The 19958-nt window shown below is 54.2% G+C and overlaps 1 protein-coding gene across 1 annotated transcript; it reads left to right on the top strand.

Annotated features, from left to right (window-relative positions):
• The first annotated feature begins 1170 nt into the window (after window positions 1–1170).
• Window positions 1171–18253, top strand: CLN6 (CLN6 transmembrane ER protein). The gene is made up of 7 exons (XM_037054222.1): window positions 1171–1381; window positions 7781–7895; window positions 11725–11823; window positions 12773–12961; window positions 13258–13313; window positions 14911–15033; window positions 16691–18253. The coding sequence occupies exons 1-7, from the start codon at window positions 1305–1307 to the stop codon at window positions 16959–16961; spliced, it is 930 nt and encodes a 309-aa protein (XP_036910117.1). The 5' UTR covers window positions 1171–1304; the 3' UTR covers window positions 16962–18253.
• The last annotated feature ends 1705 nt before the right edge of the window (window positions 18254–19958 follow it).

The raw sequence follows: 19958 nt of genomic DNA, 5'->3' as shown, positions 1-19958 counted from the left end.
TGTCACTGTTTGCAGTACAGGCCCTCACTGGAACAACTGCACCCCTCACACTCCTCCTCCCAAGTCTCCAGTCTCGCCTTCTCTCATCCATCCCCTCGCTGGGGCTGGAAAGGTCTAAAATGCAATGTGCCTCTGCCACGCCCCTGCTCTACAGCTTTGTACTGCTCCCAATAGTTCTCAGGACAAAGGCAGGGTCCCTTCCCAGGGTCAACTCTTACTCTTCACCCAGCACTCTGCCGCTCTCACTGAACTTGTTTCTGTTCCTCCAGATGCCGGTGTCCCTCTGGATGCCAGGCCTCCTGCCTGGCTGTTCCCACTGCCTGGAACACCCTTCTCCACCCCCTGTGTCCTATCGACTCCTGCTCAGACTTCGCTGTCAGCTCATAAGCCCAAAGTCACGTCTGGGATGTCTGCCCTCCAGAAGCCTGTCTGACCCCAACCCCTCCAGGTCTCTGTCCGCACAATATTCAGTACTTTCCGCTTCACACCACTTACTGACCTCCTGCACCCACTCCGAAACCCTGCTACAGTGGGGTTTATCCGTTCCTGACCGCAGATGCGTTGCTCACAGCAAGAAGTTAGTACACGTTCAAACAAGAGAAAGGGAAAGTGACACTTTCAAAGCCACAAAGTCCAAGTGAGTGACAAAGTCAGAATTGAAATCTGCATCACCCACCCGCCTCTGCGACCGCCAACTTGAAATGAATTCGCGGCTCCTCTGCGTGTTACCCTCCTATCCCACCAATTATTTAATTCCTAGCGTCGAGGGCCACAGAGCTGACTTTGTAAGAAGCGACGTCTTCCACTTGTGGGAGGAAGGACATGAATCCCCCAATCCTTCCTGTCCTCAAGAGCTAGGGAAACTGGCCTTGTCTCCTCCCCAAGAGAGCATTTGGGTTGGCCTTTCCGCAGGTGCCTACCCAAATCCAGACCAGTAATCGGGCATCCTCCAGCCCAGGCTAAGCTACCCACCCCCACAGGCGACCCAGCAAACCCCAGCCCCCACACGGTCACGCGTCCAGCTCACTAGGGCCTCCGCTCTGCTTCTGGCCGGAGACGCCAGGATCGCGGCGTCCTTCCCGCCCGACGCAGAGCTCGCCCCGCCTTCTGCGCTCCCTCGGTCCCTTTCCGGGTCCCTCCCTCCTCTAACCTCCGCCGCCAGCCCCGCCCCTGGGTCCCAGTCTCCCGCCGGCCCGCCCGGCCTGCCCCTGCTCGTGGCTTTTGTTGTCGCGGCCGACAGGCCTGCCGAGCCCTCTTTGATTCAGGAAAGCAGGGCTGAGCAGCCAGCCGGCAGTGGGGCAGCCATGGAAGGCACGGCGCGGAGGCGGCAGCACCCAGGAGCAGCGGGCGCGCAGCCGGGCGCCTCCTTCCTGCAAGCCAGGTGGGCGCGCTCCGGCGGAGTGCAGCGCAACTGCGTCGCCGCCCCGTGACGGGTTTGGGCGGCCCCGGTGGACCCGCGTGCGTCCGGGCTGGGCTGCAGCGGACCCCGGGGTGGGTCAGAGGTTGCCTGCGGGGTTGGGCTTCCCTGTGCTACCTTTGCAGGGCTCCCTTGCCTGAGTCCCGCCTCCCGTTTCCTTCTCTTGCTGGAGGCGCCCAAGCCCTCTGACTTGGCCGGTGCTGGGACGGTTGCTCAGCTTGGAAGACCTCCCCAGAGGCCTTAAAAACTCCGCGTTGGGGCAGCGGGCTCAGAGAACACCACTGCTCACTCGGGTACCCGACGCACTTGCAGACTCGAGCGCCACTGCCAAGTTCTAGGGGTCCCTCCAACCCTGATTAGGACTTGGATCCTGGTGTTAATCAAGAGGCTGACTCCTTGTCCCGTGGAACCCAAGACTGATCATGTAAAAGGAAGAGCGGAGAAGTGTGGACGCTCCTCTTCAGAGAAAGAATGAGGAAGGGCTGTCTTCACGTGCTTGCTGTCCCCCTCTCTCACTGAAGGGAAGGAAGACGCTATTGGTTGGCGTAGTTGGGACCAAGCAGGGCAGAGAAAGAGGCACGGGAGCCACCTTTTAAACCCCCCCCCCATTCTACTTTCATCCTGTTTTACAGACTAGAAACATTCTAGTGCAGCAGGTATTCATTAAACATCTCTAGGGTGCCCTGCGCTGTGCCAGGCACTACGGAGGGTAGACAAGGTGAAGCCGGGAGGGGCTTACAGTACGGAAGGAGCTGGGAGGTCATCTTGGGAGGGCTTCGTGGAGAAAGTGGCACTTGAGCTGAGTCTCAAAGGACTGGATAGGTGTTACAGGGAAGAAAAACTTCCAGACAGGGAGAGAGTTTGGGGAACGGCAAAGAGTGCAATGGCCCTGAGCTTTCCAGGTGCACCGTGGCAAGAGGATGCAGACTGGTTTTGAAGGACCTTTAACGGCAGCAGGGCTAGGACTAGAGTGCAGAATTTAAGGAAGCACTCTCAGGACATGGTACAACCCCAGGAGTGAGTGCCTACCTAAGAGCTGGGCCCTATGTGCCTCACTGTCCTTCCCCTAGTCCTTGCTCTCACTGGCAGGTTAAAGATGCAGCCTTATTCTGTAGGTACCGGAGAGTCACGGAAGGCTCTTGAGAACTAGGGTGCTTAGAGTCGATTCTAGGCAATTTGTGGTATGATTTCTGATAAAAGGGGAAGTCTGAGAGGCATGGCTGAGGGTAGCTCTTTGTCCTGCTACTGAGGGACATCTTGGATCAGGGGCCCTTTCATGCTGGGAGTCTGAGTGCCCTGAACTGTGGCAGCCCAGTTAGAACTGTCTGCAGGTGGTCACCACTGTATCTCAACGTGTGGGTCTTCCATGTGCAGCATCTTAGTCTTTTTGTTTTGCAGAGGGGGAAACTGAGGCCCTGAGAGGTTATATCATTTGCTGGGAAGAACCAGGGCCTAAACCCAGGGCTTCTGACCTCTGGTTTTTGCTCCTCCTACTACACTCTGGCTGCTAAGGAGCCATGTCCCCCTTTACTCCTGTGTGAGCTCCCCACCAATTAGGGTACTCCCTAGAAATGGGGTGAGAGGCTGGCCCTCTCTCAGGGCGTCTCTGCCCCCCTCACTGGGTGCTGGGCCCATTCTCAGTATCATTGATGCTCTCGACAGGTAAAATCCTAATTCCTAGGATGCGTGGATTTCCTCTGCTGCATCCTTACACACTTCTAATGACAAGGTGCTCATTATCTTTCAAGGTAGCTTATTCCTGTTCTATTGACAGTTTTTTTTTGTATTGTAATCAAAGTGATACATGGCCAAAACTAAATAAAATAGCCCAGAGGGCTTAGAGTAAAAAGCAACAGTCCCCAGTTCTGCTTTTTTCTGGCACCAGAGAGAGCCATGTTAGTTTCTTTTAGCTTTTTCTACCCGTTAAGTCACATTTCTGAATAACAATGACAAACACTGTGTAGCAGCTGCTGCGGACAAGGCCCTGCTCTAAGTTCCTACACATACTAATCCGACCACGCCTCTCAATGTCGGGCCTACTATGTTTTACCCCCTGTTGTATAGATGAGAACACGGAGGTCCGTGAGGCGAGTAACTTGCCCAAGACCTGGTTGGTGGCAGAGCCGGGATACAAACCCAAGTGGTCTCCAAAGTCCACGCTCCTGAAAGTTATGTCCAGCTGTTATTTCTTGCTTTATCAACTTTACCTTTTAAGCTAAACACCAGCTGACTTCTTCCTGTTAGGATCTGGCTCACTTCTACCTCCCTCATCTTCCCAAGGCGGTGTTTTTAATCACTATTTTCAGTGTTTCTCTCTGTGACCGATGTAGCCTTAGGGGATTTCATATACCATTCTTTCTTTTTGGGTCAGTTGTAGGCAATACCCCTTGACTACTTTTCAAAAGGAGAATATTTGTCTCCACCTACTCTCACCTTTAGCTCCTTTGTCCTTCCCCCCAACCCCTGTCAGACATAGTTCCACTCCGGCGTTGTCAAGGCTGGCAACATTTACCTGCTGGTTTTTAACCATGTTGTCGTCAGTGTTTTATCCATGGACTGATCCTAAACTTTGAAAGTCGACGTAGTATTTTCATTAAATCAACCATGCAAATGGTGTTCCCTACAGAGCCAAGTAATATGTAAGTTACATTTGCTTTTTTACATTGCTTTTGTTTTTCTTAGAGTTTGTACTTGCCTTTCCCCCATCTTATTATGCCTTTATTTTCTCACATTTTGTTGAAACTTTGCATCATGTCGGGTATTCGTAGAACCCAAGTCATTCTGTCTCTAGCCCCTACTCACAGGCCCTGCTTTACTCCACCAGGGCCCAGACCCCTTCCCTTCCTGCTGGCCAGTCCCACAGATGCCGCTGACCGCTCTGAATATTTCAGCTGCATGGCATGCGCTCCCCAGCTGCTGTGATATCAGTGTCCCCATATGGTGGATTTGCAAACCGGCGGAAGGGAGGGGGCCAGCCTCGTTTCGGGTTACCTGCCATTGTGCTGTCACTGTTGTTCTCAGCAGAAGTTTCTGATGATTGAGACCTAGAGCTGGTATAGGCTTAGGGACACACAGGTGTCAGTGTGTGAAGTCTGTGGAGTCAGCAACTTGGGACAGGCTTAAGATTGCTCACCCCCAGGACAGGGTCTGGGGGAGGGGGCGACTTCCCCCTCCATGATCTGCCTGCAGCGGTCAGAGATCCAAGAGCATAAAACAGTTAGATGCTGATCAGTGGTTGCCGCGTTGGGTGTCTGCCCCGTACCTGCCCTTTCCTTTCCCGCCCTGCTAAGCCAGGCTGGACTGACTGCAGGGAGCCCCACTGGCTTAGGTGCCTCCTGAGGTGGAGGGGGAGATAGCTACTGAGCCCTGTAGGGTCACAGCTTCCTGAGACCCACACCTACCTGCTTTTCCAGGCTTTCAAAATGCCTTTAGTCTCCGTACCAAACAAGCTTTTCTTTGCCCAGTTTGGAGGCTTCTGGAGCAAAACACTGAGGGTTCTTATCTTCCTTCTCCATCCAAGTCCTTCAGACCTGGCAGTTACCACTGTCTGCTTTTTGAGGCCTTCACCCAGTGCTCACTGAGAGGGAGGGGCAGCGAGGGCTCAGACCCCTACGCAGTCCTCCCAGTTAGCTTCTGGATGTCTACCCAATCTGAAGGCTCAGCCAGCCCCGCCCTTCTCTTTCTCCCCACCGTAAGCCAGGCATCTCAACTCCATGCAGTGCCTTTCCCACTTTTACCTCTGGACCTTTGGTCCTGCTCTCCTGCTGCTTGTCTGCCTGGTTAAATGTGCCCATCCGTGCTTTGGGCTCCCTTCCTTCTGTACTTTGGGCACTGCTCCGGGCTGCACTGGTCCCTCTCTCACTTGATCGCCTAGTGGGCTGCACAGCTTAAGCTAATGAACAGTAACAGAACAGCAAGCAATTAAGAGCACAGGTCTTAAATTCACATAGACTGGGTTTGAATTCTGTGCTGTTCAGCATTCCTGGGTCTCGGGTGACAGAAAGCCAGTGCAAACTGCAGCACCCTTAACCAAGGGGAGTGTATTGGCTCACGGGGCCAAACCACTGGCCTTGGGGATGCCTGGAACAGGAAATGTGAACACTCTCAGAGCTTTTTCTCCCCTTGTTCCTTGATCCTTTCAGCAGGGCTGCTTCATCCTCACTGGGCTGTCCCTTGAAGCTGGAACCTTGCCACAGGCAGCTGTGGGTTTGCATCTTAGCACCCCAGCACCAGAAAGGAAGGCACACTTTCCACAAACACTCGTTAGGAAAGTCTCACATGGTCCAGCCTGGGTTACTGGCCCTCTCTGTGGCTAAGGAAACATCTCTCTTTTAAAATTGATTTTAGAGAGAGGGGGTGGAGAGAGAGAGAAACACCTGTTTGTTGTTCCACCCATCCATGCATTCATTCGTTGTTTCTTCTATGTACCCTGACTGGGGATCGAATGTGCAACCTTGGTCTATCAGGATGACGTTCTGACCAACCAAGCTAGGCCCAGCCAAGGCAGAAACATCATCTCATACCAGAAGAAGCAGGGAGAGGGCAATAGGCTGACAAAAGGGACCATCACTGCAGCTTCTCACTACGGTAACAGTGACATTAGCTAAGCACGTGTTGCCTGTGAGCCTCAGTCTCCTCATCTGTAAAATTGGAGGGATAAGCCCTGCTTCCTGGTGTTGCTGTGAGGGTGAGATGAGACGGTGCAGGTGGAGCTCTTAGCACGGCACACAGTCAGACTCAATCAGTGGCAGAGACACCGTGTAGAGGGGACCAGAAGGCTCAGCTAACCTGGGAAGGCCCACACCAGCTGTCAGGCCTGCCACCAGAGGATGGTGAGATCCCAGGAGCTTGCCTTCCCAGTCTCACGGCTGCTCTGCAGGCCCAGTGTGGGCCATTCATGGAATCGGCTGAAAAGGATCCTGGAAAGTCAAAGAAGCAGTAACAGTCTTGACAGAGGAAAACCCCTGGGGTGTCTTTAAGCTAATGTTTGCCACCAGAAAGAATGAGTAACTGGTAATTGAGATTGTTTCAAATCAGCTACTAATCACAGAGCCTAAACCAGGTACTGGGCTCAGAACTCTGGAGAATACAGATCCATGTCTCAGTTTCTGTTCTTGGTACAAATGGGACAATGAAATGCACACCTCAATCATGTTAGGAAGTAGTGGGCTGTTTGTCACTGGAGGTGTGCAACTGTGGTGGGGATGCTGAGAAGTGGATTTAGACTGGTGGGAAGTGGGTGAGTTGAGAGAAACTAAATGTCACCCCTCGTTTTGAAGGCCTGAATAAGAGAGGAACACTCCAGCCCTGTGCTGTCATGGCCAGGCTGGGAGTTAGAGATGAAGCACTCCCTGTAGTGGGCCTGGTGGGGCTTTGGGGACAGCTTCATCAGGGATGCCTTCCTGGAGAAGGTGGCGCATGCACTGGCCCTGGGCTTCAGCTCACCTGAAGAGCAGAAGGCGAAAGAGCAGAGGGCTAAATGTTTTGCCGGGGGTTGAGGGGCAGACATCCAAAGATGTATTGTTAGATGGTGCTGCACTTCTTGCCATGGCTCTCAGGTCAACTCGTCTCCGCTGGCCTCCTTCTCAGGTTTCACTGTGGGTTGGTGGAAAGGGCCACCAGCAGCCCCATTCACACCACCTCATGGTTCAGGAACCAAGTGAGGGAGGGCCCGTTCATCCCAGTCTACAGCCTTTAAGGCAAATTTCACTAGAGGGCTCTGATTTTTCCAGCTCAAGTCACGTGCCCATCCACCGACCAATCACTGTGGACACAATGATTCGGATGGAGGTTAAAAATATAAGCTCTTAAGCCTAATCATTTAGATTCACATATTTATCAACATAACTGAGCAAGTTACTTCATACCTTGGGTCTCCGTTTTTTCACTTGTAAAATGGGGGTGATATTCCAACCTCAAAGGGTTTCTGTGAATATTAAAACAATCAAATGAGATAATACATGTAAACAGCTATAATAGTGCCTGGAATGCAGCAAGCTACTATCCTCCGTCATCACGTCTCATGTTTTTCAGCTGAGTTTGAATTTTAAACCCCATCTGATTTCCTCATCCTTCTGTAGATGAGAAAACCCAACACTTACTGTACCTGTTTAGCAGCTTCCTGCCTGAATCACAGAGAAGCTTAAGTCAGGGTGACTGGAGTTCATTCCCAGGATACCTTCACCTTGGCCACAGGCCCTGACCCCAGTGTTTCCTGCAAAGTCCCTTTCCTAGAACGTGATTATGTGTGCTTCCTCCTGCTCCCAAACCCCCAGACCTTTCTGTGGCTCCCTGGTGGCAGGCGGGGGAGATGCCCATGGGAGGAAGGGAGCACACTCACCCCTCTTGTCTGTTCCTTCACAGGCACAGCTCCATCAAAGCTGATGAGTCCGCCGGCACGGCTCCCTTCCACCTTGACCTCTGGTCCTACTTCACTCTGCAGAACTGGGTTCTGGACTTTGGCCGCCCCATTGCCATGGTGAGTGTGAAGCTGTGGGCAGCCTCAGCCAGTAGTGAGAAGATTTACTGTGACTTGAATTAGCTGAGTGACCTTAGATAAGTCATTTCCCTACTAGCAAACAGCAAGAATAGGCCTGGATGATCATGTCCTTTGACTCCATGACTGTGGCCAGTGGGGCAGCTGCCAGCAAGCAGGGGGAGGGCTCAGAACAGTCACACTGTGCCCTACTTAGATCTCACCTCCAGATCGTCAAACTAGAGGAGTGTGGGAAAGAAAGCTGAGCATCTCCACTGGCCATCCCCACAGCCTTGGAACAGTGTTATTTTTCTGGAGGTAGCTCATAGGCTGATTTTGCATATTATGTACAACTCTGAGCCTCGGGTAATTTTTCTGCCATCTGGCGAAACTGTCCCCTTCCCTCCAAGGTTACTTCATGCATCAGTGTACGGTGGTGGCCTCCACAAAGGAGGTTCATACTGAAAGAGCAGCAAAGCCCTCACTTGTGATAGATTGATTGATTGATTGATAGATAGATAACAGAATGTGAGACAATTGAATGAGGCACCACCATGTACCAAGGTGTTGATTTTCCCGGGGCGGGGGGGCAGTAAAAATAACAACATCGTCCACTGAAACTGACACACTGCACTATCGCCTTGTAGTGATAATGCAGTTAGCAAAGCCCTTTGGGAAAGCAGTTTGCCAGGTGATAAGTGTACATGCTCAGTACACTTTTATTGAGTGAATAATACTAACAGGAAGGTAGAGATAGCAGCTAACATATGTGAAGTGCTTATTCTGTTCTAAGCTCTTTATGTAGTTGGACCTACTCAGTTCTCACGTTAACACTCCATTAATCTCAACTTTATAGATGAGACTTGAGGGTAGAGAGGGTGACTGGCTCAAGCTCACCCAGCCAGCAAGTGAGCGAGCCAGCATCGGCACCCAGGCACCCTGGCCCCAGAGCCCACCCTCGCTCCATCATATAAATCTCCAGAGCCTTGATATGTTCATCCCTTCCAACCCAGTAAGATCCCTTCTAAAAATCTGCCCTGAAGACAGAGAGAGACAACCGCCTGTCTACCCAAAGATGCTCATTGCAGTGTAGCTTACAGTAGCCAAAACCTGCGAGTGGTTTGTGTCCAGCAGTAGGGACTGGGTCAGTCAACTTCGCTGTGTCCAGTACAGAGCATGCTCCTTGGCCATGAAGCACAAATTATGGACACAGAATGTTTAAGGAGAAAAGAGGTCCCTAAGTGACATGAATTATGGATGGATTATAAGTCAGTTACAGTCCTAAGAACTTCTTGTTGTTTGTTTTACTGTGCGCATTATTACACATGTCCCCTTTGCCCTCCAGCCCATCACCCTACCAATCTTATAGACATGTTTCAAAGGCGGAGGGGAGGAGGAGAGCTTTCCTGGCAGTGCGTTAGGGAGGCATTATGGTGGATGCTGGTTCTCTTTTCTGCAGACTTTTTTTTCTAATGTAGGAGAAAGAGAAGGGACAGAGTCAGGAGTCAGGGCATCTGACCAGGTTTTGGGTAACTACGGGCAAGCCAATGTCATTTGGGCTTCAGTTCTTTCATCTGTTAAGAGGACTGGTGAACCAGCTGCTCTGAGCCCCCTTCCCTTCCGACACAAAGTTCCCGCACACTGGAGGACAAAGGAGCTGCCCATCAGACTGGTGCTCCGGGGAAAGGAGAGAGGGGGCCAGGGACAGGGTCCCGGCTCTGCCCACTCTCTAGGAGCCGGTCTCATCCTGCCTAGAATTGCTGTGGCCACTCTAACCCCAAGCCCACTCATGGGGAGAAGACGCATTTGAAAAGCTCATGTATATATTGAAGCTTTTCAAATGTATGCATGACAGTCCCAAACTCCTAATAACTACAAAGGAAAACCATTCACCAGTTATAAAAGTCATATGCGGTCGTCGTAACAAGTCAGCTCATACCCAGGTGCACAAGGTGGTGAGCCTCCCCCTTTCCAGTCCCACCCCTGACAGTTTGGAGCATACCCTTCCACTCCTTTCTCTACGCACACAGACAGACGTGCATGCCCTTTTCTTTTGCTAACCAAAATGAGACTTTATTTATACCTTATTCTATAGCATGCCTGTTTTACTATGTCATGGAGATCTCTCCACGTCAGGACATATAACATGTCATTTCTGTTAGTGGCTTACTGAGCCTTCTTTATCTGTAGTAAATATGTACTATAGTCTATTTGATTAGTCCTGTTTGGTTGAAGAGTCAGCCTGTTTCTGGTATTTTGCTATCACCAACAGGATTTCAGCCACCATGCATGTCTTGCTATAAATAAAGATACAGAGCTACACACACAAATAAGAAAGAGGAAGAAAGAAATTGAGATTTCTGTATCCTGGGAGTTGTATTTCTGCAGATTAGTTTTATCCAATGTGCCATTTTTTAATTAAAAGAGTTAGAAAGTTTTAGTTTTCATTGAAATTTTTGGCCACTACACATGTTCTCCATCAACAGACACTGGAAGTGCAGTTTGGCAGTGTGTGTGTGTGTGTATAATATTCTGACCTTGAATAAGAATTTTCACTGTGACCCCATGAGGCCAGGAGGTCCTGGGGTAGCCCAGAAGGAAGAACCGCCTCTGGCTGCCTCCTCTTTTGGGGGAGGAAGACAAGGGAGAACTGAGCCAACTCTGGGGAACCCACTTATTTTCTCCTTTGTTCCAAATGTTCCAAGTCTTGATCTGATTTGGAAGGGGCCATCTGCTTGGTGGACAGGGCCTTTTTCCACACCTGGGCCTGGCCGCCAGAAGAGCTGGTCATCATTGCAGGACCTGTGTTCCGTCCCGCGGAACAGTCAACGGGGGTCCCGAGTCTACCTGAAATGGATGAATAGGGATGGGAGCAAGAGGCGCGTAGAAAGGCAGCAAGACAAAGGATTCTGATCAAGCTGCGAATTTTATTTTGGGCGGGGCTGTTATATAGGGGGCAGGGGAAAAGGGGAGGTGGTTCTGATAGGTTGTCCTGTGCATGCTCACTGCNGATTAGTTGTATCCAATGTGCCATTTTTGAGTTAAAAGAGTTAGAAAGTTTTAGTTTTCACTGAAATTTTTGGCCACTACACATGTTCTCCATCAACAGACACTGGAAGTGCAGTTTGGCAGTGTATGTGTGTGTATAATATTCTGACCTTGAATAAGAATTTTCACTGTGACCCCATGAGGCCAGGACATCCTGGGGTCGCCCAGAAGGAAGAACCGCCTCTGGCTGCCTCCTCTTTTGGGGGAGGTAGACAAGGGAGAACTGAGCCAACTCTGGGGAACCCACTTATTTTCTCCTTTGTTCCAAATGTTCCAAATCTTGATCTGATTTGGAAGGGGCCATCTGCTTGGTGGACAGGGCCTTTTTCCATACCTGGGCCTGGCCGCCAGAAGAGCTGGTCGTCATTGCAGGACCTGGAGTGCCAGATCCCTAGGGGTCCACTTAGACCCCCTAGGCCACATTTCCTATGTTGCAGATGGGAAACCTTACAGAGTGCAAGGACTTGCCCAGGGTCACCAGGAAAGCTGGTGGCACCACCAAGTCCCAAAGGAGCCGCCAACTACCAGGCCAGTACCCAGGGACGTTTACTGAGCACCCCTGGGTCAGGGGCTCCAGCTCAGGCCTGGATTTGCATCTCCCATGTGCGAGGGGACGAGTCCATTTAGCTTGCCCATGCGACTCTGTTTCTCTGTCTGGGGGCTGCCAAGGAGATCCCAAGAGATCACAGAAAGAGTTACAAGTGTGTGAAGCAGGTAGGGGCTCACTCCCCAAGGGCCTCGTGGGGCTGTGCCGGGTGAACCCGCCCCTTTTCTTGCTCCTCAGCTGGTGTTCCCTCTTGAATGGTTTCCGCTCAACAAGCCGAGCGTGGGGGACTACTTCCACATGGCCTACAACGTCATCACACCCTTTCTCCTGCTCAAGGTAAAGTCCCAGTCCCACCACCCTCCCTCCCCACCCTCACTGCCACCTCCCTCGACAGGCAGCTGGTGCCAGCCCTGGGGGCGCCCTGAATCAGGCTCTCCCTGAGTCTGGGGACAAAGACTGTGATAGGGGGACACATCAAGAGCCAGGGTGGGGGTACAGGGGAAACCATAATACATGTTGGGAGGCTGAGACAGGAGGGGCTGGGCTGCCCGGGAAGAGGGCAGGGACCAGTTAGGAAGGCAGGTGAGGACCAGGTGACAGGAATGGCAGCAATGGAGGGGGGACTCTCCTCTGGCCTGGAGATCCCTGACTTTGAGATGCCACTGGGAGCACAGAACTAGCCAGGGCTGCCGGCTGTGCACTTTGCCACATACAGGCCCTTCACTGTCACCATCTGCTATCCTCATCATTTGTTTTTAGATATTTCAAACCTCTGAAAGTCAGAAATGTGTTAACTACAGAAGTCAGAGGGGTCCTCAGCTAAACAATTTAACTTCAGAAGCACCCACCCCTCTCCCATCCCTGTCATTTCTTTGTGTTTGTCATGGACCAGTCGCTCAGAAATCGGAGGGTCTCTTCAACAGGCCAGCCCAGCCACCCAGGGCCACAGCTGGGGCGGTGGGAGGGCTGACCCTCGCACCCCAGCTTCTGGGTGGAAGGCCTGGCTGTCCCCTCCAGGACGTGACTTGCGTGTGACCCTGGGCGAAGAGCTGGGCTCTGTTTCCTCTCTGGGGAAGGAGGTGCTGTTCTCATGGCCCTGTTGGCGTCAGAGGGAGCATGAGACTCCGGAGGGTGGTGGGCTGGCCCACTAAAGGGACCCACCAGTTTGTGAGTGACTTCCCAGTGGGTGGCGCCTGTCCTACCCCAGGTGTCAGGGAGTGAGGCAGAGGGTGCCTCCTGGTTTTGACCCAAGGGGTCAAAGCGCTAGGCCTCCCTCTGACCGCAGCTCATCGAGCGATCGCCCCGCACCTTGCCACGCTCCGTGGTCTACGTCAGCATCATCACCTTCATCATGGGCGCCAGCATCCACCTGGTGGGCGACTCCGTGAACCACCGCCTGCTCTTCAGTGGCTACCAGCACCACCTGTCAGTCCGTGAGAACCCCATCATCAAGAATCTCAAGCCGGAGACGCTGGTGAGGCCGCCTCCCGCACCGCACGGCAACCCTGGAGACCAAGCAGATGCCCCCGCCCATCTCTGTGCCTGACCCCCTGCCCAGGGCAGTCTGCTAGTGAGGGCACTGTCACAGGACGAGCCAGGCCCCCCTGCTACTAGGGAGTGCGCAGTGACTTCCAGCGGGGCCCCTCCCACTGGAGCACAGGGTGTGAGGACTGATGGGGAGGGGCGGGGGCAGAGGCCGGGGCGTGGGGGAGGGCGGCCAGGGGGCTGTGTGGGCCGGCCCCTCTCACCCTGTCGCCCCTGCGCCCTCAGATCGACTCCTTCGAGCTGCTTTACTACTATGACGAGTACCTGGGCCACTCCATGTGGTGAGTGATGGGGTCAGTCTGTCTACGCAGGGACCCTGGCGCCACTGGGCGCCACGGCTTCGCCACTGGCCTCAGGGACACCCGGCCAGACTCTCTGGGCCTCGGTCCTACAGGCGGTCCTCGAGCGCGAAGGCTGGAATGGGTTCACCTCCCCTCCTGGCCGGGAGCTGCGAACTCCGCTGGGGTGTGGCGCGCGGGCCCTGGCCCCTTGGCCTTCTCCCGCCGGGCTGTGCCTGCGGTGGCCACTAGAGGGCAGCGGGCGGCCGTCCCGCCCTCACCCAGAGCCTGCAGCAGATGGGGGAGGAGGAAACCTTCGCACTGATAAACATCCCCTCCACCCCGCAGGTGATGTGGGGGTGAGGACCCCCACGATGCCCTGCCACGGCCTGTGGGGGTGGAGGAAGGAAGCAGCTGAGGAGGGCCAGCTGGACCAGGTTGGGAGGTGCTGTTTGTGCTCCACACCCTCAGAACTCCCAGGAATAGCCCTTCCCCTTCTCTCCGCACTAGTGGGGGCTCAGCCACAGGACGTTCAGGGCCCAAGTGCAGCGCAGTCGTCCAGTCGTCTGTCCCAAATACCCCGCCCCCCACCGCCCTACTTTACACAGGATAAGCTGGGGCCAGTGAGAGAAGGTGTGAGCATGGACTGACAGCTAGGTAGTGACAGAGGCAGCCCTGGCCCTGGGGGCCTCGCTCCTCAGTGAGGCTGGCTCTCCTGTCCCATGTGCCCTACACTTGTCACTGTGTTTCCAGGGTCTGTTTTGGAGCATGCACAGTTGCTCCTCCTGGCTCCGGGGGTCCTTAACAGGCCCCTTGCCAGCCCTCCCTGACCTCTGCCCCAAGACCCTTGCCAAGGAAGACTGGAGAAGGGAGGGGGAGAGAGGAGCTGCAATAGTAGGAGGACAGGAAGTGTATTGGGGGCCACACGAGGGGGAACAAGAAGGGCGGTGGGTAAGGAGACAAGAGCAGATGCGTCTGCTCTTGCATGGGAAAAAGGGTACATGGGAAGAGCGGCCTGTGTAGGGGGAGGAGAGAGGGTGGTCCTTTTGAGTGAGGGGGGTGTGGGGGGCGAAGGTGGGGCTGTGGGCTGAGTGTGAGTGAAGGGGTTTCGCAGAGCTCCTGGGAGGCCCCCGCAGGTACAGTTCTCCCCTGTGCACACCTGGACCTCAGGCTGCTCTCTGCTCAGCTCTGCTGCTGGCATCTGTTTCCCAGCCAGAGAGGGGCTGGGGCTGTGGTACGCTTGTGCCTGAGGCAGAGGCACCCTCTCACATGAAGGCACGAGCGAGGTGGCCAGGGCCGTGTGGAAGGAACACCCCCACTCCCCGCCAGCCTGTGAGCCTCTGCGTCGCATGTGCCCAGGGAGCAGGCCTCCTCTTCCTGCTTCCTTCCTATCCCACCCTGGACCCCCAGCGCAGGAAAGGCTGGCAGGGGCTATGAGTGCCCTCCCCCAATCCAGGCATTTTGTAACCCATGAAGTGACACTGCACGGGATGTCGCCAGAAACCAGTACAAGGACCTGTGTGTGGGGAAGACGGCCTGGGCGGAGGTGGGTGGCGGGGGCAGCCGGGCAGGCCTCTGAGGCACTGGCTTCCTGTTGCAGGTACATCCCCTTCTTCCTCATCCTCTTCATGTACTTCAGCGGCTGTTTCACTCCCACCAAAGCTGAGAGCTCAATGCCAGGAGCGGCCCTGCTCTTGGTGGTGCCCAGTGGCCTGTACTACTGGTGAGTGGACACTGGGGACGAAGGGGGCACTCTGATCCAGGCACTAAACATGTGCCTTTGACCACAGAGCTGCTATGTGGCCCCAGGTGAGACCCTTCATATTGGAGCCCCGACTTCCTCCTCTCCTAGTTCGGATGGTGACAGTGGCCTCTGGTGGCCAGTCTGTTACCAGGGAGCCAGGTCTGAGGGTGTTGTCACCATCCTCGTTCCCCTCTACCCTGAGCCCCACTCCCAGAACCCCAGGGCCACCTTGGTTGGGGCCAGTAGACTCCATCTCTAACACCGAGTCCTGTAGAGCCCCTGGGTCTCAATTCCCCTCCCTGTGGGATGGGGCAATACCTGCTTGTCTCCACCTCAGGAGCTGGTGAGAATGAGGGGGAGACAAAGGAGCTTTATAAACCAGAAAGCGCCGTGATGACAAAGACAGATAAGGGGGGAATTCCATGGCCCGGAGCTCCCTGCCTGGTGTCTTTTTCCCTCCAGCTCTCTCTTCCCCTTAGAGGGGACCCACACTCTTACCCCACCTCCCCTTCCACCCTGAAAACAGGCCCCCCCCAGCGTGAGGGATGAGTATCACAGGAAGGACTGGTCCTTCTCTCATGGGAAGCCTTCATCAACATGGAAAGAACCTTCTTTCCTGGGGCCAGCTGCAGCCCAGCTCCAGGGTCTGTTCCCCTGACTGCCTGAGAGGGTCCACCCCTGAGGAAAGGATTTAAAAAATGGGTGTCACCTACAGCAAGAGGGAAGGAGGTTAGACGTGGGAAAGCGCTTCCTGGCCAGTTCGTCCCGAGAGCGTGTTAGTGCAGTGAGAGCCACCGAGGCAGAAGCAGCAACCACTGGTTGAGCAGTGTGCTTTCCCCAGTGGGAGGTGTGCACAGCTCATCCGTAACCTTGAAAGTGGGGCCATTTGTGCTCCCTCTATGAGGAAGAAAGCAGGCTTTGAGAGGTCACGTAAATTCCCCAGGGCCACACAGCTGCAGAGCTATAATTCCTTCAGTGAAGTGGGTCAGCATTGGGATTCTCTCTAGAAGAGGGGAGTGGACCAGCTAACCTCTCAGAAGCCCTCCAACAAGTGTCGCTGCATTTCCGGCCAGGTGCTAGGTGCTGCCTTTGGAGCTGCGGGGAACCCTGGGAAATCTGAGACTGTGCCCCAGCCTTCAAGGAGACAGTAGTGACAAGTCCCATAAATTTAGTTGCATTCCCAAACTCAAATGTATATAGGAACCAAGCTGGTAACAGAAATGCATCAAACAAACATCAAGTGAGGCAACAGGGAATGGTGGGGATTGTGGCAAACTGTAAAATAATGCTCTAATGGAGCAACTGCTTTCCTGTCTAATCAGTTATTGTCATATGAGAATACAAGTGTAATGTGACCAGAGAAACCAGAAATCCACATTTTCAGGTATTTTGTTATTTAAATATTGGCAACAAACTCAACATTTAAAAAAATAGCAACTTCCCAGCCAAATTTCTATGCTGCAAAGGGCCTGTGGCTCAGAGCAGTATGGTCCCATGAGCCCCTCATTAGATGAGCTGTTCTGACTGACTGACTGATGGACTGAGGGGGGCACCCTGGTCCCTGGGAGGAGGGGGGATGGCGAGCAGGGCAGGGCGGTCACAGCACCCGCCTCACCTCACCCACTGGCCTCCTCAGGTACCTGGTCACGGAGGGCCAGATCTTCATCCTTTTCATCTTCACCTTCTTCGCCATGCTGGCCCTCGTCCTGCACCAGAAGCGCAAGCGCCTCTTCCTGGACAGCAACGGCCTCTTCCTCTTCTACTCCTTCACCCTCACTCTCCTGCTTGTGTCCATGTGGGTCGCCTGGCTGTGGAATGACCCTGTGCTCAGGAAGAAGTACCCCGGCGTCATCTACGTCCCTGAGCCCTGGGCCTTCTACACCCTCCACATCAGCAGCCGACACTGAGTCCCTGGCATCGGCCACTGGTGCTCTTTCAGCAGGAGATGGGCCATAGAGGCAGTCTGAGCAGGGGGCAGGGGGTGTACATGTGTGTGCCCATCTCACTTGTGCATAACTGCACAACTGAGAACATGAGTGGGAGTGTGCATTGTGTACACACATGTGAAGTGTGTCATCAGGAGACTTGATTCTTTCAGTCAAGCTTCTGTTTGGTCTGGGTCTTTCCAGGGTGGGGTTTAGTTTCAGGCAGTGTGTCCAGGCCAAGATATGGGCCCTGCCTTGCTGTGAACCTGGCGAGAGTCGGGGCCCCCCCTCTCTCTCACTGCTTAGGGCTGATCCTGTCTTCCCTCGAAGCCTCTGCTGCTACCCCTGCAGGGGAGGCCTGGGTGCGGCCGTGCAGAGGGGATCTGGTGTGTCCACCCCCACCTGGCCTGCTCCTCAGACCCACCCTGACCCTGGAAACAGATTGCATACGTTACATGGACTTTCTGTGTATTACCGAGCAAAGCACATCCCTTCTCCAGGTTTCATCTGCACTAGATGAGCGCAGGGTCCCAAAGTGGGTTGTGGCTAGTTGCAGTCTCCTCTTGGGGCAACCTGGGAATGGGCAAGAAGTTTTATAGTGTCCCTGTCCTCATAACCTGAAAGGCGTATGTGCATCCCAGACCCTCACCCCACCTCAGGTTACATGAGGTGTTGAGCCACTCACCCCCGAGGATGCACCCACCCCCCTAACCACTGGCCTGATGTTGGGGGTCTGGTGGTGGTAGCTTCCCAACCAGCTCCCTCTGCCAGAAGCCCTGTCTCCATCCTCTCCCTCCAGGGGAGTTGTGGCACCACTTCCTGTCAGCCTGACTGCGGGTTTCTGCCACAGCTGATGGCAGAGTTCTCGACTAAACCCTGAACTCTGTGGAGGGGAGGTATTGAGGTTCTCTGCAGTTGGCCGTGACTCAGTCTGGATCTCTAGCCTTCGGCCAGGGCCCTGCTCCCAGAAAAGGGTCCTCGTTCCCGGCAGGATGCCCCCAGCCCCCATCTCCCAGGCACTGCACACAGGTCTCCAACAGCTGCAGGCCTTGCTGCCGCATTCCCAGCAGCCCTGGCCCATGTGTGCTTGTGGGTGTCAGGGGGCCTGTATTGCTTCCCCCGGCCCTGTGTTCTCAGGGAGCCCTATGCCTCAGATTCTCCTTTCATGTTGGGGTCCCTCTGCTGTCCCTTCGGGGTTCCCCAGCCTCTGGTCAGTCCCTGTCTGCTGGCAGCATCACACCCTGAGAGATGTGAATAAAGGCAATGTGAAGCCACGCCTGGCTGGGGCTGCTTTGTGAACTGGGGAAGCAGGAGGGAGGGAGTGGCTGGTTGGGGCCCAGATAGGAGGGCTGGGCGGACCCCAAGGGCCCACTCAGTCCGACCTGGCTGAAAGTGGCTACTGCCACTGGCCCTCCATGCCACTTTGTGGGGTCCCTGGGTCCCCACAAAGTGGGAGAAGTGGGGGCAAGAAGGGCCTGGGTCAGTCTCAGCCCTCTTCAGAGGAGTGGGGGGTGAGCAGGAGGGGGCAGACCTGCCCCTCAGAGATGCCCCAGCCCAGTCCAGAGGCTGAAGCAGAGAAGGCTCCCTTAGAGGGGGCGGGAGGCCAAGTTTGTTGGAGGTTGGTACTTAGCCTTGGGCCAATCACTTGTCTCAAGGGCCCTCAGCTCTTGATCTTCAAGGGTCCCAGCTTCTCCAGGCAGGCAGGCCAGGACCTTCCTGGGCTGCTGTTATCAGACAACACGGGGGAGGGGGGCCTGGGAAGGAGCCTTTCTGCCCCGTTGAGCCCCAGTGCCCCTACCTGCCCAGCAGCCTCGTTTGATTCCTTCCCCACCTCGAGGACTCTGCCCCTCCAGCCTCTCTGGGCCTAGTCACAGACAGACGCAATAGGCATCTTCTGAGCAGGCGCAGGCCTGGCTGTGTGAAGACCTGAAGCTTGTACAAGGTGAGCGGCCCTTGATAAGAAAACAGGAGGAAAAACAAAGTGGATAAAAGGGACAAGAGTGAATACAGTAGACCCTTGGACAACGTGGGGGTTAGGGGCGCTGACCCCTGCAGATCCAAAATCCTGCGTGTAACTCTTATTTTTAATCCTCACCGGAGGACATGCCATTAATTTATAGAGAGAGAGGAAAGGAGGGGGAGAGAGAGGGAGAGAAACATCGGTGTGAGAGAGAAATATCAATTAGCTGCCTCTCGGATGCTCCACAACCAGGACCAAACCCACAACCCAGGCATGTGCCCTGACCGGGAATCGAACCAGTGGCCTTTCAGTGTACAGCACAACATCCAACTGATCCACACCCACCAGGCCCACATGCCTTTGACTCCCCCAAGACTTAACTACAGTCAGTCCTTATATCCTTGGGCTTCACATCTGTGGATCCAAAGAGTATTTCACTGGCCACTAACAACCTACTGTTGATCAAAAGTCCAACTGATAACTGGTATTTTCTGTTATATGTATTATATGCTGTATTCTTACAATAAAGTAAACTAGAGAAAAGAAAATGTTTTTAAGAAAATCAAGAGGGAGAGGAAATACATGTACTGTATTGAAAAAACCCACATGTAAGTGGACTCGCACAGTTCAAACCTGTGTTGTTCAAGAGTCGGCATAGAAGGGGAAGAAGTCACAGCAAATTATTAGAGGCTTAGAGATTTCTGCCCCTTTCCGCAGATCTCTGGGAAGGTCACCGGAAAGGTCTCTCTGGAGATGCTCGAATTGCCACCTGGCTCCACTCCACCGTCTGAGTCAGAAACCCGGTGGGGGGGGCCCAGTGGTATGTAGGGGCTCTGCTTCCCCTGCAGCGTTGAAGCGTAGCGTGCACACACCCAGGGCACACCACAGGTTGACGCATCTTTGGACAGTGAGCCCTCACATAGCCACCACCCTCATGCAGGTGCTTCGGTCACATGAGAGATGACACCCCGAGGAGACACCTAAAAACCTAAGGAGTTGGTAAGGGCGTGTCTGTGAGA

Source organism: Sturnira hondurensis, unplaced genomic scaffold, assembly GCF_014824575.4.
Source record: "Sturnira hondurensis isolate 20B ecotype Veracruz unplaced genomic scaffold, ASM1482457v3 Scaffold0008196, whole genome shotgun sequence".
NCBI lineage: Eukaryota > Metazoa > Chordata > Mammalia > Chiroptera > Phyllostomidae > Sturnira > Sturnira hondurensis.
This window is presented reverse-complemented; position numbering and strand designations above follow the sequence as displayed.

Coding starts and splice junctions, on each gene's coding strand:
- CLN6 (XM_037054222.1), top strand. CDS start 1,305: ATGGAAGGCACGGCGCGGAGGCGGCAGCACCCAGGAGCAGCGGGCGCG. Junction 1,382..7,780: donor GCCTCCTTCCTGCAAGCCAG/GTGGGCGCGCTC, acceptor GTTCCTTCACAG/GCACAGCTCCATCAAAGCTG. Junction 15,034..16,690: donor CCCAGTGGCCTGTACTACTG/GTGAGTGGACAC, acceptor TGGCCTCCTCAG/GTACCTGGTCACGGAGGGCC.